The 15,224-nt window shown below is 31.6% G+C and overlaps 1 protein-coding gene across 2 annotated transcripts; it reads right to left on the minus strand.

Moving 5' to 3' along the window:
• Positions 1-630: 630 nt before the first annotated feature.
• LOC100569042 (zinc finger protein OZF-like) lies at positions 631-15,079 on the minus strand. Of its 2 annotated transcripts, none has more exons than XM_008184029.3 (4): positions 13,819-15,079; positions 12,492-12,577; positions 11,059-11,241; positions 631-4,737 (listed from the first exon to the last, which is right to left on the minus strand). In XM_008184029.3, exons 2-4 carry the CDS (start codon positions 12,536-12,538, stop codon positions 3,396-3,398), a joined length of 1,572 nt encoding a protein of 523 aa, XP_008182251.1. In that variant the 5' UTR covers positions 12,539-12,577; positions 13,819-15,079; the 3' UTR covers positions 631-3,395. The 2 variants fall into 2 exon arrangements, with proteins under 2 accessions (XP_008182251.1, XP_008182250.1); XM_008184028.3 differs by having other exon boundaries at positions 13,830-15,078.
• Between the last annotated feature and the right edge of the window lie 145 nt (positions 15,080-15,224).

Consider the following 15,224-nt stretch of genomic DNA (forward strand, 5'->3'; position numbering starts at 1 on the left):
GTCATAATCTCGTAGGTATTCATAATGAATAATTCCAACGTTCGAAACGTTCATTAAAAAATGAACTCGTTCACGTTCAGTTCTTAAAAAAGGAACCCGCGGTTCACGTTCACGTTCGTGTTTTTTTCAAACGAACACGTCCATTGGCTCGTTCATATATTTTTTTTTTTATGAATCGTAAGCCTGCAGTCAATATAAAAATTAAAAACTCATTAACATATACGACTCAACCAAAAAATAAAAATACAATTTAGACTTTAGAGCATATACAATTCATAAAGTATCTGAATTAATTTTTAATAATTTCTGACACGTTATTTGAGTTACATTTTTATAAGAATTTCCTAGTGATAAAATTAAGCGAATACTAGGGTACTTGTTATGATAAACCGATTAGGTTTTATTACAAATTCGTGGAAATCATAATATTGTTGTTGTTGTATGTCTAGCTGGGGACACTGGAATTCCATTTATTTAATTTATTTATTTTGCAATCAAGCAAATTTTATAGGAATTATAATGGGAAAAATGAAAATATTATTATTATAATATAATTAATTAATAATATATTTTATACACATAATATTTATTAAATGGTAAATAAATTGAACGTCTTAAAAAACGATCAAATTCATTAAAAATATAAACCTCGTTCACGTTCACGTTCTATTTGCAAAAAACGAGCGACGTTCACATACCTATCGTTCACTATATATGAACGACGTTCTCTCCAAACACGGAATAATTCATAAAAAAGCACGTTAACCCAAGCTTGGGTATTTTTCCTATCACTGTGCATGTGTGTTGTTTAGATTATAGACCTTATACTACGCCTAGACAAGGCTTGTCTAGATGTAGGTAGTATTTTAAGAGGACATCGCACCCGCACATTGTGGCTCTCCGTCTTTCAAATGTGCAATATACCAAAAACTAGCTGTTTTGCACGGAAAAGAACTGAGAACGCTACAGATGACAGTCATAACTAAGAACCGAAATTTTCACCACATAAAAACGAGAACTTTTGCTGGGCATTATCGTTTTTATTTTTTCTTTATTGGAACTTCAAAAAAAGTTATTCAAAGTTTGAAAAACACAAATAATTATGGATTTTGAAACAATAAGGACTATTTTCGTATAAATGTTATTAAAAATGTGTGTCTCAAGCGACCCTCAGAAGATGTGAAAACATATATATGAGCTTAGAAACATAGTTTTATTATAATGTTTATATTATATAAATGTTACAAACATATTTAATTAAAAGCCACATCGAATTAGATTGTAAGTGGCAAAATCACTCGGAAAAAACACAAGTTCGAAAATATTACCTCCATAGAAAATCCGCTCAGCACGAATTTTGATCTCGACCTACCTCCAAGGTTGACGCACAGTCTGACGTCCGAAATAGACTGCTGGTGGCAAAAGATTTTTCGATGTTTTTTGTGATCGTAATGAAGCCACGCCCCTATGCAACGTTTACCACTATAGAATTTCCTAGCGGTAACCGACATTTTTGATAACGGTTTCAAGCTCTGGACCATGTCCATTGTTTATAGTGTTCATGAGACGCGTTAACACGTTGCGATATACCTAGTGTTTCACCCTGAATTGGGGAATAATATTAAATGGTTGAACAGATCAAATGACTAAACGATACTTACAGAAGGCAATTCACAGAAGACGAGCACAAGATGATAATAAAATATGCATGAAATGTATTTAATGTAATAGGTTATTGTTTGGCGAGATGACACTCGTGGCGCACACAAATGATTTTACCAGCCGGTATCCGTGAGGGAATTCGGTCTGGTGTTCGGGCCCCGATATGACGCGGAATATGACTGGGTAGACCACCGCTTCCCAACCTTGGGTTGGGACCCAAATTAGGGTCGCAGAGGTTTTTATGAGGGGTCATGAAAACATAACTTATATATTAATATTAGTTATTCATTTCATTTTCAAGAAAAAAGTAGTTTAGTATACATAAGTACGCATATTAGTATTAGAGAATCTGAAAATGCATTATTAGTTATTACCATTTCCAACCACATACTTAATATGTGAATCTGGGTTTTCTGCTTTGTCATTAAAAAGTATAGAAATCGCCTTAGTGCTACACATGATAATATGCGATGTAGACGGTGCCACGGTGGACTCGGAGTTCGCCATTTAGTCGTCGGTATCTGAGCCAGTTGAGGCGAACAATTAAGGCCAGTAGGCACGTGGCTGAAACATAGTTGCATAATAATATAACTGTTCGGTGCCCTATACCCCTATAGACTGCTGGGCTAGACAGTAACTTCGATACAAATATACAAGTATCTTAGGTACAAATGAACAATATTGTATCTGATATCCTGTACAATTTAGGAAGTATAGAGTACCTTATATCTTGTATAGCGATACAAATTGAGTTCATTTATCGAGTACGTATTTCGTATAAAAGATCCTCATCGACAGCTACATTAAAAATATATATTTTTTTTTCTAAACGATTTTTATCAATAGGAACAGTAGTATTTATTTATTTGTTTATTCAACACCAATTGGAAATACTAAGAGATACAATACAATCTAATTAAGGAAAAATTATAATAATAATAGTGATTAAAATAATCTTACAAAAAAAAAAAAAAGGTGAAACACAGTTATTCATAGCGCAATCTAACTAAATATTTAGTACCATTATAAACACTACATTATAGGGTACAATATAACTAAAAAGTAACTAACTTATGTTAATTTATAAATTCAATATATCATGTATGGATCTAGGAGTTATTGAGTAGGCGAAGCATTCTGTGTAAAGGATGGTTATGAGAGTAGTTGGAACGGTGAGAGGGGACAAGGTAAAGGAGTGATTTCTAGCATAATGTACGGGAACGTGGAAAGAGATAGAAGAGAGAAGGTGAGGGGCATCAACTGTGCCATTAAAAAGAGAGGTTATAAATGAAAGGTCAGCATCTACACGGAGCAAGAAGAGGGATATTTAGGAAAGATCTAATGGATGAATAGTCATGGGGCGGGCGATAAATCTTGAGCAGAAAAGCAACGTAGGACAGTAATCGGTTTTGAACTCGCTCCAAACGTAATTGGTCTTTAGCCTAATATGGGTACGATACAACTATTCCATATTCCAAAATAGAGCGGACAATAGAGAAATGGATAGAACGAAGACAAGTGGGGGACGTGAAAAGGCTAGTGCTGTGCTTTATGAAACCCAGAACTTTAAAGGCTCTACCAACTGTAATATTCATATGCTGTTCGAAAGAAAGAGAAGGAACTAGGTAGATCCCAAGGTCTTTGACAGAAGAAACGCGTTCGAGAGGGGCTTATATGTCCTTGAATGCTTTGTTAGATATTTTGGAAAACTGCTTATCACAGATATCACTTTCTTATGGTCTTTCATCGGTATGTTTCCTTGTATGCCTTGTTAAACTGGATAGTACGGTAAACTCCTTGTCACAGATTTCACATTTATACGGCTTGACACCGGTATGAGTCCTCATATGCGTTGTTAAACTAGATGATCTATAATACTGCTTATCACACATATCACATTTATACGGCTTGACACCGGTATGCGTCCTTTTATGCGTTTTCAAATCAAATGATCTACAAAACCGCTTATCACACATATCACATTTATACGGCTTGTCACCGATATGTGTCATTATATGCGTTGTTAAAACAGATTTGTAAGAAAACCGCTTATCACATAAATCACATTTAAATGGTCTTTCACCGGTATGTATTCTTTTATGCACAGTTAAAATGGATGCTGTAGAAAACTTTTTACCACAGATATCACATTTATACGGCTGTTCACCAGTATGTACCCTTGTATGTCTTGCTAAAACGGATACTGTAGAAAACTTTTTACCACAGATATCACATTTATACGGCTTTTCACCAGTATGTACCCTTGTATGTCTTGCTAAATTGGATGATAAAGAAAACATCCTATCACAGATATCACAATTATACGGCTTGACACCGGTATGAGTCCTCATATGCGTTGTTAAATTAAATGATCTATAAAACCGCTTATCACACATATCACATTTATACGGCTTGACACCGATATGTGTACATATATGCGTTATTAAAGCAGATTTGTGAGGAAACCGCTTATCACATAAATCACATTTAAATGGTCTTTCACCGGTATGTATTCGTTTATGTACAGTTAAATTGAATGCTACAGAAAACTTTTTATCACAGATGTCACATTTATACGGCTTTTTACCGGTATGTGTCCTTATATGCCTTGGTAAAGAAGATTTTTTAGAAAAATGCTTATCACATATATCACATATAAACAGCCTTTCTTCGGTGTGTTTTCTTGTATGCACAGTTAAAATGGATGCTGTAGAAATCCCCTTATCACTGATATCACATTTATATGGCTTTCTGAGGGTATGCATCTTCATATGAGTTATTAAATTTGTTTTCCGAGAAAAAATGTGATTACAGATATCACATATATACGGCTCTTTTCCGGTATGCATTCTTGTATGCACAGTTAAATTGGATGCTGTAGACATTTTATCACATTTTTCAGTCAATGGATTTGTCCTTAAACAGTTAGATGTAAAGTTCGAATTCCTATGAGTAAAGAGTTCTGAAGAGTTGCATTGGTTTAATACTGTTCCTTCAAATTGAAAACAATCAATAAAATCCATTTCTACTTTAATTTCGGTATCAATTGTGTTTCTTTTTTCTTCAGTTTTCGTTCTAAAAAAAAAATATTGAAAACGTTAACAATTATCAAATAAAGGAAAATAAACGATAACTACTACATACGAGATATTAGCATTGATTATAAATACTATAGATCGTTCACTGCGGTACAAAATATTCATCACTAATAATTTATTAATTTATAGTTTCTGGCGTTTAACACACACCAGAATCGCTAGTAAATTAGGGCTGAATATTTTTTTACCGCAGTGAGCGATCTATAGTATTTATAACAAATTATATTTGGTATGCACATTTTAATAATAATATGAGAAAAAATGTGAGCAGCTAAATAAAACCAGTTTATATATTAAGAATATTATATCAAACGTACATCAAGACTAAAACTTTTATATTTATAAAATTATATAATATATTATATTATATAAATAAAATAATTATATGCATATATTTATTTATATAAGTAGTGATTTTAATTATTACTGTCATGAATTATTATTATGTCTACTTTTATATTATTTGTATAGTTTGCGTGTGTTGAGCAGACCGACGATAACAACCTATTATTATATTTTGTTTGCGTTGTCGGCATGCATCGACCCGTCGATCCGGGCCGATCGCTGTGACAACCGAGACCGATATATTGTTTTGTATAGTAGATTATCGACGCCCGCCATGTTCGGCGCGTGCAGTATGTCGTGAAATAAATACGTTTATCTATTGGCATTGTTATTTTATATTTTTCTTGAATTAACCTCCTGACAAATAAAATATGAATGTAACCACTCTCCTATCAGTTTCAGAAGTGGGATTAAATTGAATAAAATATGAATGTAATTGTTATTGTGAAATTTTATTTATTTATCAAGTATTTGAAAGTGAATATTAACCGGTATGTCAGAAACACCGACTTTGAACGCTAGAGTTGTTACACGATCTAGTAGTAACATGAACAAGGAAGATAACAATGTTCATTAACAATGAAAGACATGAGAATGAACCGAATGATGCGCAAGAAAGTCACATCAACAGGTCCAATGAAACGAATGATACACCGGAAATACACGTCAACATACCGAATGTTGATATAGGTAATGTGAACACAAATATACTACTCTGTACTTAATTGTCATAAAACGCCATATTAATGGAGTAGTTGAAGTTACAACAAGCTAATATAAATCATCGAATGACATGACAATTGCTCCGGATTTGAATAAATCTATACCAGTTTTTAATGGGTAACAACAGGCGCGCTAGTTCAAGATTGGTGTCGGACAGTGAACGGTGTCGCAAACCTACATCGCTGGCCAGACAATTTTAAACTACAGTCTGTGCGTGCGAATCTAGACGGTGTCGCCCGTCATTGGTTCATATCGAGGGATATCGAGTACTGGGCCGATTTTGAAAGATAATTTCGAAAAACATTCATCGGAATAGTTATGAAAGGCGATTGCTGGAAAGAGATGAGTCTTCGCGTCCAGCTACGAAACGAGAATGTACGTGAATATTTTCACGAGAAAGTTTACCTGTGCAAACAAGTTGGCCTACCTTTTTACGAATCAAAAATGCAAGTTTTGGAAGGTCTGTACTCGAAGTATCTGAGTATGTATTTATTGGGCCGTGATCATCGAGGCGAAGATGACTTATTAAGCGACATTGTCGAATATGAACGATTAGATACATCAGGTGGGACACATTTTCGCCAGCCGTCAGTAAACGTTAAAGACAACGGTTTACATGGGCCTACACCACGCAGCAGAATGATACGCCATCGTCTTTACCGACGAAGAAGGAAAGTACGAAAAACACAACAGATTACAAAGAAAAACCAACAGTCCGATCGTGTTTCAATTGCGATTCGAGAGCACATATTTCGCCTCAATATCCCAAGCCAAAGAGAGAAAAGGGGGCCAGTTATGAATGCGGTTTGACGTTACACCAAATAGGAAGTTGTCCAGGATGTACGAGACAGAATTCCGATACATCGACAGGAAAGCAGCCAGGGCTAATGATAATGAACATCGACGTGACAGACGATGATGTATCACCCGTCGACTACCCGAAGCTGTACGAGGAACAATGCCATATTGACGTTCCTGTTATCGAACATGAAGTTTATGAAGTCAAGTTCAATGCGGTAATCGATACAGGTAGTCCTATCAGACTTCTAAAATGTGAGTTCATTCCAAATAATTATGTTGTAATTAAACCAGCATGTGATAGTAATTTTTACGGAATTAACGGGGCTTAGTTAAATATATTGGGTATTTTCGAAACTAATGTAATAATCAATAATAATGTTATAGGTTTTAGATTTTACATTGTACCGAATAGTACCATACTTTTTGATGCTATTTTGGGTAAGGAACTCCAGTCTAAACCCGGATTTAAAATTGAATTTGTGAACGATAATATAAGTTAATATTATTATGAAAGAAGTCGACAATAATTTCGACGAAATATTATGTATTAATTAGTCAAGACGAAAATGATCGTAATAATTGTTTGTTGAACATAAATTCGAATTAGACACGGAGATAAGAAATGAGTTTATTAAAGTATATAATAACGAATATCAAAATATGTTAAAAGATAACGTAGAATCACGCTATTTTGGACGAGCTGTTGTCTAAAGGAGTGATAAGGACGAGAAATAGTGCATATAGCAGCCCAATCGTACTTGTGAAAAATATATCTGGAGACTATAGATTGTGTATAGACTATAGAGCTTAATAAAATAACGGTAAGAGATAATTTCCCGACACCCCTAATAGACGATCAGTTATACCGATTAGGTGAAAAGAAAATATATACATTATTTGATTTAAAGAATGGATTCCATCATGCGTGAAAAATCTACCACGTATACACGTCGTTCGTAACACCGTTAGGACAATATGAATATGTAAAAATTTTGTTTGGGTTAATCAACTCGCTGAGTATTCAGTCGATTTATTCAATTTGTTTTTCACGAATTAATCTGCCGAGACGACCTATTCTCTAGTCTGGGTACAAGTTTGTAAGAATAAATTCAAAATAATGATATTAAAAAGTATGTTATTAAGTATGAATAGTATCTGTTGGATACATTTTAATTACTCCTCCTTGATAAATTTTTGGATCCACCCCTGATTATTAGTGAAAAAAAAAATTTTGTGCGTAAAAGTTATTTTTCAAGTCTCATGGCCGTATGGAAAGATTTTCTTATTTGGGTGCAATTCAAAAATGATTTACTATAGGTATACATACAATTTCCACCAAATGTTATGTTAGTATTTTCTATAAACTATATAATTTACATCAATATATTTTGGTTCTTTTTGAGTTCCTTGAAACTTTTTAAGTATAATATGATCCTATTACTCATGATGGAATACGGTCTTATACCTTTCATCAATAATGTCACTAGACCTAGTTCTAACACGTGCATCGACCATGTATTCATTAAAACAAAATCTGAGAAAAATGTATTATCAATTATACCTCAATTAAATATTACTGATCACTATCCAATAATCCTTAGCATAAAAAATATCTCTAAAAACCGCAACAACGAACCAAACCCATTAAAAACTGATGAAGTAGAACTTACCCGCTTAATCAAAGCCCAAGATTGGTTAGCCGTCTATCAAAATAGAGAAGCTGATAATGCCACTAATACTTTTACTGAAATATTAAATACTATAAAAATATCCGCTTCAAAAGAAATTCAGATCTCATCTAAAACAAAAAAAATTTAACCATGGGCAACCACCACTTTAATAAAGGCAATCAGAAAACGAGATCACCTACACTCACAAGTTAGAAAACACCCTCATAACAACCAACTCGAAGATTATTACCAAAAATACAGAAATATGATAATATTGTTAATCAGAAATACCAAACAATTTTACTACAAGATTGAACTACAAAAAGCAGAAAACGACGCAAAATGGAAATCAATAGGAGACCAACTCGGTAAAAATAAAAAACAACAGACAATCCATAAAATACTCACCAAGGACGGTATAGAAATAAATGTTAACGAACACCCAAAATTAATAGCTAATAGCATTAATGAATATTACGTAAATGTTGCGGCCGAACTAATTACAAAATTAAAAAATGATAAAACAAACCAAAACAGAGACAATTTAAATCCTAATTCAACTAATAAAAGAATACATAAAAATCCGAATCTTGATAAATTTATGAATATAAATGAATTTGAAATATTGAAACCTATCTCTAAAATAAAAAATGGATCTGCTGGAACATAACATCTGAACTACTAAAAAAACATAAACAAATACTTTGTCACCCTTTGAAATATATTTATAATTTATGTCTAAACTCAAATTATGTACCCAATGCTTTTAAAATCTCAATAGTCACCCCAATTCATAACAACGTACACTTCATTAAACAATTACCGTCCAATCTCTATTATATCAAATATAGCAAAAGTGTTTGAAAAAATAATCAAAAATAAACTAGTAGAATTTTTAGAAAAAAATAATTTACCATTTGAAAATCAATTTGGGTTTAGACCAGGAAAAGGGACGGATCAGGCTATAGCAAAAACAACAAATACTATTTACGATGCATTAGAGAAAGAAAAAAAAATGTGCATCAATATACCTTGACCTGGCTAAAGCTTTTGACACTATCAACCACGGTATTCTATTAAATAAAATGAAAAATATTGGGATAACTGGACCCGCTTTAGAATTATTCAAATCTTACCTTAGTGACAGGAAACAATTAGTTAAAATTAACAAAACACTTAGTGATGAAATAAAAATTATATTTGGGGTACCGCAAGGTACGACAATTTCACCTATATTATTCAATATACAACTAAATGACATTAAAAATTTACCCTTAAAAAGTACCTTAGTTTGCTATGCCGATGACACAGTTTTAATTTGCTCAGAAAATACTTGGGAAGAGGTGTATAAAACTATAACGGAAGAGCAAAAAATCATAGAACAATGGCTTATAATAAATAACCTATTTTTAAACTACGATAAAACTGTTATTTTATTACATTCGTGGAAAACTAATACGTTACCAACCAAAAAAGACTTCATACTACACGAGGATACATGCTATAACCTACAAAATGCCAATGTAAGAAAATATACATCGTGAATAACTTCAATTATTTGGGTATAAAAATGTGCTCAGACATGAAATGGAATGATCAAATAAATTCATTAACACAAAAAACCAGAAAAATGATTTACATAATGAGACATCCTAAATAAGAAAGACTTAAGATTCATTTACTTGGCACTGATTGAACCAATAATCTCTTATGGTGTAATAGGCTGGGGAGGATCCTATGATAACGCTCTCTCTAGATTGCAAACTACTCAAAATACACTAATTAAGATCTCCTTAAGTAAAGAAAACACATACCATACAAAACAACTAAATGAAGACTTTAATGTTCTAAATATCAAAAAACTATATGTTAAATCAGCAGTCCTTTTCTTAAAAATACATGATGTCCCATTACCCCTGAATCATAATGTTGATACCAGGTTCGCTAAAAATAATAAATACCCAATGCAGTGGCCTCATAAAACAGGCACAAGAAAACAATATAAATTCATCGGTACAAAAATATTAAATTTAATACCAATACATCTACACGCATTAACTTTACATAGGTTTAAGATAGACTTTAAGAATGGCTTCTATATGAATTCAACACTGACCTATTATTATAACTTACCTTTTTTAATTGTTTGTTAAATTAATATTTTATTATTCAATTACTATTTTTATACTTCTTATTATTTATACTCTAATTATTAGAATTTTTCAGGATTATATATCATATATTTTTTTATTTACGTTTAGTTTTAATGTTACACTCATGTACACATAATAACTCCTGAGCCTCCACACGAGAATAATCAGAGGCCCAGTATTCTTATCTTGAGAAATAAATTAATAATAATAATAATAATATTTTAAACACAAAATGACATTTTCAAATACAATTTTTGGAAAAAAATTAATCCACTCTACAGTTTTACGAATGGGAAAATAAATTACTTTAATAGCAATAACATCATAAAATAGAGGTACTTAGAAATAGGCTGACGGACTGGGAACGCTAAGAATCAATTTTAGAATAGGTATAATCATGTTTTATCATTGAAATCAAATTTAACTTATTCGATACAGTGACCCACACCGGGCCACACAATACTTTATGTACAGCCAGAACGGGTCCCAACCTTCTTTCCATATCTTTTCATTTATTAATTTTTATAAACTACATATCTATTTTAGGTTCAACCATATCTTTATAAACATTCTACCATTATTTTATAATGTAAATTTAATTCATACCCTTTTTGTAATAATTGACTATAATTATGATGGTTTGGTTCATCAATAGTTTCCTCTTTTATCATTCCATTAAATACTTGATTATCAATATTTTCCTGTTTGATAATGCCATTAAATACTGGATCATCGCATCTAATAAGTGGAATTGACAACACTTTAGAACTGTGAATTATATCATCATACCTAAAATAAATTGCAAAAAAATTGATTTTTTTCATTAATAATAATGATAATATTTATTTGGCTATAAAAACCATTTAACATCATGTAATGTAATAGTGACAATGTTACACAAAAACACGTAATTACTAATATAGTAACTGATTAGATAATAACAGAAGTATATGGCCAAACTCACCACTAAGGTGTAACCTCGTATTGGAGTCTTACAAATTAATTAATTATATATTAATATTTAGTTGAAGAAGAAAAAATTAATTAATTAAAATTAACACTAATATTGTAATAAACAAGTATAGAATAAAAGAGAAGGAAAAGAAAAGATGGAGATTATTTGATTTTTGTATGCAAGAAAGATATAGGATAACAGGAAACAAGTAGAAAATCAAGTTATGTCGTATGAATTTTTTGGCCACGTTTTTATAAGAAGTTTGAATTTTGAGTATGATTGACAGTTTAAAATATGAGGAGGAATGTTGTTTAAAAGTTCAAGGCCTACTTTACCAAAGTATTTACTGGATTTTAAAGTTTTGATTTTAGGAATAGCTAGGTATTTTATCATTTTGGTGAGTGGTCCACGTGATCTGTTTGAATTCTAATATATTTAGTTTATATGTAAAATAGAATGCATTTTTATAAAATAATTATTTTACGTTGAAGACATTCATATCTTTAAATAGTTTTTCTGAACAGTAGGTTTTTGGTTTATTTAGAATTATTTTTATAATGCTTTTTTGCAAAGATGGGCAAGTTAATTAAAATAATTAACTCAAGTTAAGTTAATCACGGACTAAGATAGGGAGGACTGGAAATGAGCCAATTTTTAACGGGTCTGAAGTGCCTTTGCTGATTTCCGTAATACATAGCTGGTTTTAACGCTACCTAGTGGCTAAATGGAAAATTTAATGATGATAAAAATAAAAATTATAAAAATCAAAATCCAAATAGTTGATATTTTACCAAGCAGATAGCATGCATGTTAGCTATGTACCAATTTTTGGCAGGGAAGGGCAGAAGGTACTGAAACAATTAAGGTCCGGCTCCCTGTCACCCACTCATTATATTGTTTTCAGTCCTCTCTATCTTAGTCCGTGGCAGGTACCTATGGGTTACTAATGTATAAATTAAATATAATACACAATTTATACATAAATTATCAAAATAATTAGTTTTATAAAATAAAATTGTTTCAGAATATAGGTTAAAATTACATCATTTTGTAATGCTACATTTATTCAAAAATATTTTCTCACTTGGAATTTATCTTGCAATCGTCATTTGTTCTTCTTAACGGTTTCATATTGAATTATCCTCTTAATTGCTTGTTTTAAATTAGGTACTGTGAACATAGACCATTACAATTAGGTACCTTTGATATCACACCTATCATTTGGTCATAAAAGCGATTTGTAGGTTGTGCACTTGCACATATTTTTTTATGTAAAACGTTTGCTTTGGACTGGCACAAATAAAATGGAAATACTGATATGTATTTAAAATTGAATATTAAATACATTTTTCCTCATGTTCCTACAATATTTACCAACTACCAAGGACAAATTGTCTTGGCTTTTATATACATAATATGTCTCCCACAGTCCCAACATTCAATAATGTCAATAGTAAAAATGTTCAATTGCTGTAAAACATTTATCTTTTCATACATCAATATAAGAACATCTCTGTTGAATTTTAAACTGATTTTATTAAAATTTTGCCAAATGGGTTGATATAGTATGGAGTGCCAGTTGAAAGTAAAAAATTGTAAGACATTAGTTTTAATTATTTTATGGTAGTAACTATAGTACATTGGTAGGAAAATTTATTGATTCAAACCTATGTAAAATTATCCCATATCGAGATACTGGGCCATATTAGTATGTTCAGTGCGTTTTTTCACACTTGTTATGACAGATTAGGTACATTAGTATTATACAGATTACAGAAATTAAATTTATGTAAGATTGTACTTATTCGGTAAATAAAATGGATACTTTATACCAAACATATCACTAAATATGTTACATTTTATACCTACATGGAAAACATTGAGTCATTTAAGTCAAAAACATTTCAGTTTTTGGAGACTATGTATAAATACATATTTCTGATGTTTTTTGTGCATATTGTTCCATTGAATGAATCAATATTAATTTATAAACTAATGCATGAACTTACAAGCCATGGATCAATGTAAGTATATCATTAAACAATAGTTAAGATAAAATAAATACGGTCTATAGGCGCAAGTAGGAAGAAGGACTAAGCCCCCCAGTTTTTAATCATATTTTAGTTTAAAATATTAGTGAATAGGGTTTGTGCTGCTGATATAATTTTAGCCCCCCCCCCTCCTCCAGAAAAATGACCCTTAGTTGCGCCAAGTTAATAACATAAAGAAAATTATTCTGCGTAAATGTGTTTTGTCTATGTGGAGTGTGGGACAGAGAGAAAACAAATAGTGCCCAGACATTCTCTTAAATTCCAACATATAACATAGAAAACATTGAGTTCAATATTTAATTATAATTTACCAACTATAAACTATTATGTAACGATATGAGATAATTTATTATAACTTACAAGATACTTACTACTGGTGTTATATGACATACAATCTCCAATAATTTGCACCAACGATATTTATTTCACAAAAGACAAAACGTTAATACATAACAAAAATAAGTAAAATTATGTTTATTCTTCAATAGTAGTGTTGGCCGATGGCAAATCGCGAATGGGCGTGTCGCGAGTGCCGACTGGCGACGATTTTCCCAAAATTATACTCCGAGTAAGACGTAACTACGTAAGTGTATGTAAGTGTACGTGTAAAGTTTGCACAGTGCGCGGTGTTTTACTTTTATGAGCGTTAACCGTCGTGGCGTCGTCAAAATGGTCACAACCAAAGGACACTTTTATAGATGTAAACAAAATCGTGACTCGGCGGCGGCCATCTTCCTGGAGCACGCAATAATTCTTATCGGTTATCATTATTTATTCATTTGATGAGCGTCATTTCATTTGTGGCGAACCGGCGTATAATAAGTTTAGTTTTATAGACTGGTCACACTGATTGCTCGTTAGGAAGAGTATGTATGTATGTGTTAATTCTTATCAACGTCAGGGCCTCGGCCCTGGACCACGATTTTAGATAGTCTATTAAGATAGACGTCTATTCACGATATTTATTGTGGAAATTATTAAAAAAATTGTTAATAAAATTTTTTATTGTGATCGTGGGTAGCAAGCACGATTAAAGATATACAGGTTGCACATCGACTACTGATAAGGTGAAATACGAAATGACTATTGCAATAATTAATGTGTGGTGCTCCAAGTAGTGGTGGAGAAAAATCGATAGTCATGACTATCGATAATTTCCGATTATTTGTAGTTGGACTATCGATAACTATCGATAGTTTTCGATAGTATTTTTTTTTTATCAAATTCTCGTTATTAATTATGATTTTTCATAAATTAAAGTTCTTTAATATCTAAATGATTTTCAAGTTTCAATTTCAAATGTTCAAGCTTATTTTTATATGATTTTCTAGATCTAAAATGGTAGTATGGTAATTATGTTTAATGTACCGGCATAATTCTAGTTTAGCAACCTATCGATTTTTTAGGTTTTGTTTTTTTTAAAATATGTGTTTTTAGGTGCTTTATAAGAATCTAAAATAAAAAAAGGTCGGACGGACTTCGTTTGGAAGTTATCGGCGAAAAACTTCAAAAACTTCATTTTTTCATTACGCGCATTTTGTTTAAAAAATATACTTAGAATTGACTATTTTTAAATTTTTTTTTTTTCAAAATGTGTAGTTTTTAGTAGATTGGTAAAATCAAAACTTACCTAACATACTTATTTTTGAAGTTTTTGCACGTAATATATTTTTAAATTTTTATTGACTCGGTGGTATATTTCTACTTTACCGGACACCCTTTTTTTTGCAATTTTTTTTTTGAAACTAATGTAGTTAAGCACGCTG

The sequence above is a fragment of the Acyrthosiphon pisum genome, chromosome A2 (genome assembly GCF_005508785.2).
Source record: "Acyrthosiphon pisum isolate AL4f chromosome A2, pea_aphid_22Mar2018_4r6ur, whole genome shotgun sequence".
Lineage (NCBI taxonomy): Eukaryota > Metazoa > Arthropoda > Insecta > Hemiptera > Aphididae > Acyrthosiphon > Acyrthosiphon pisum.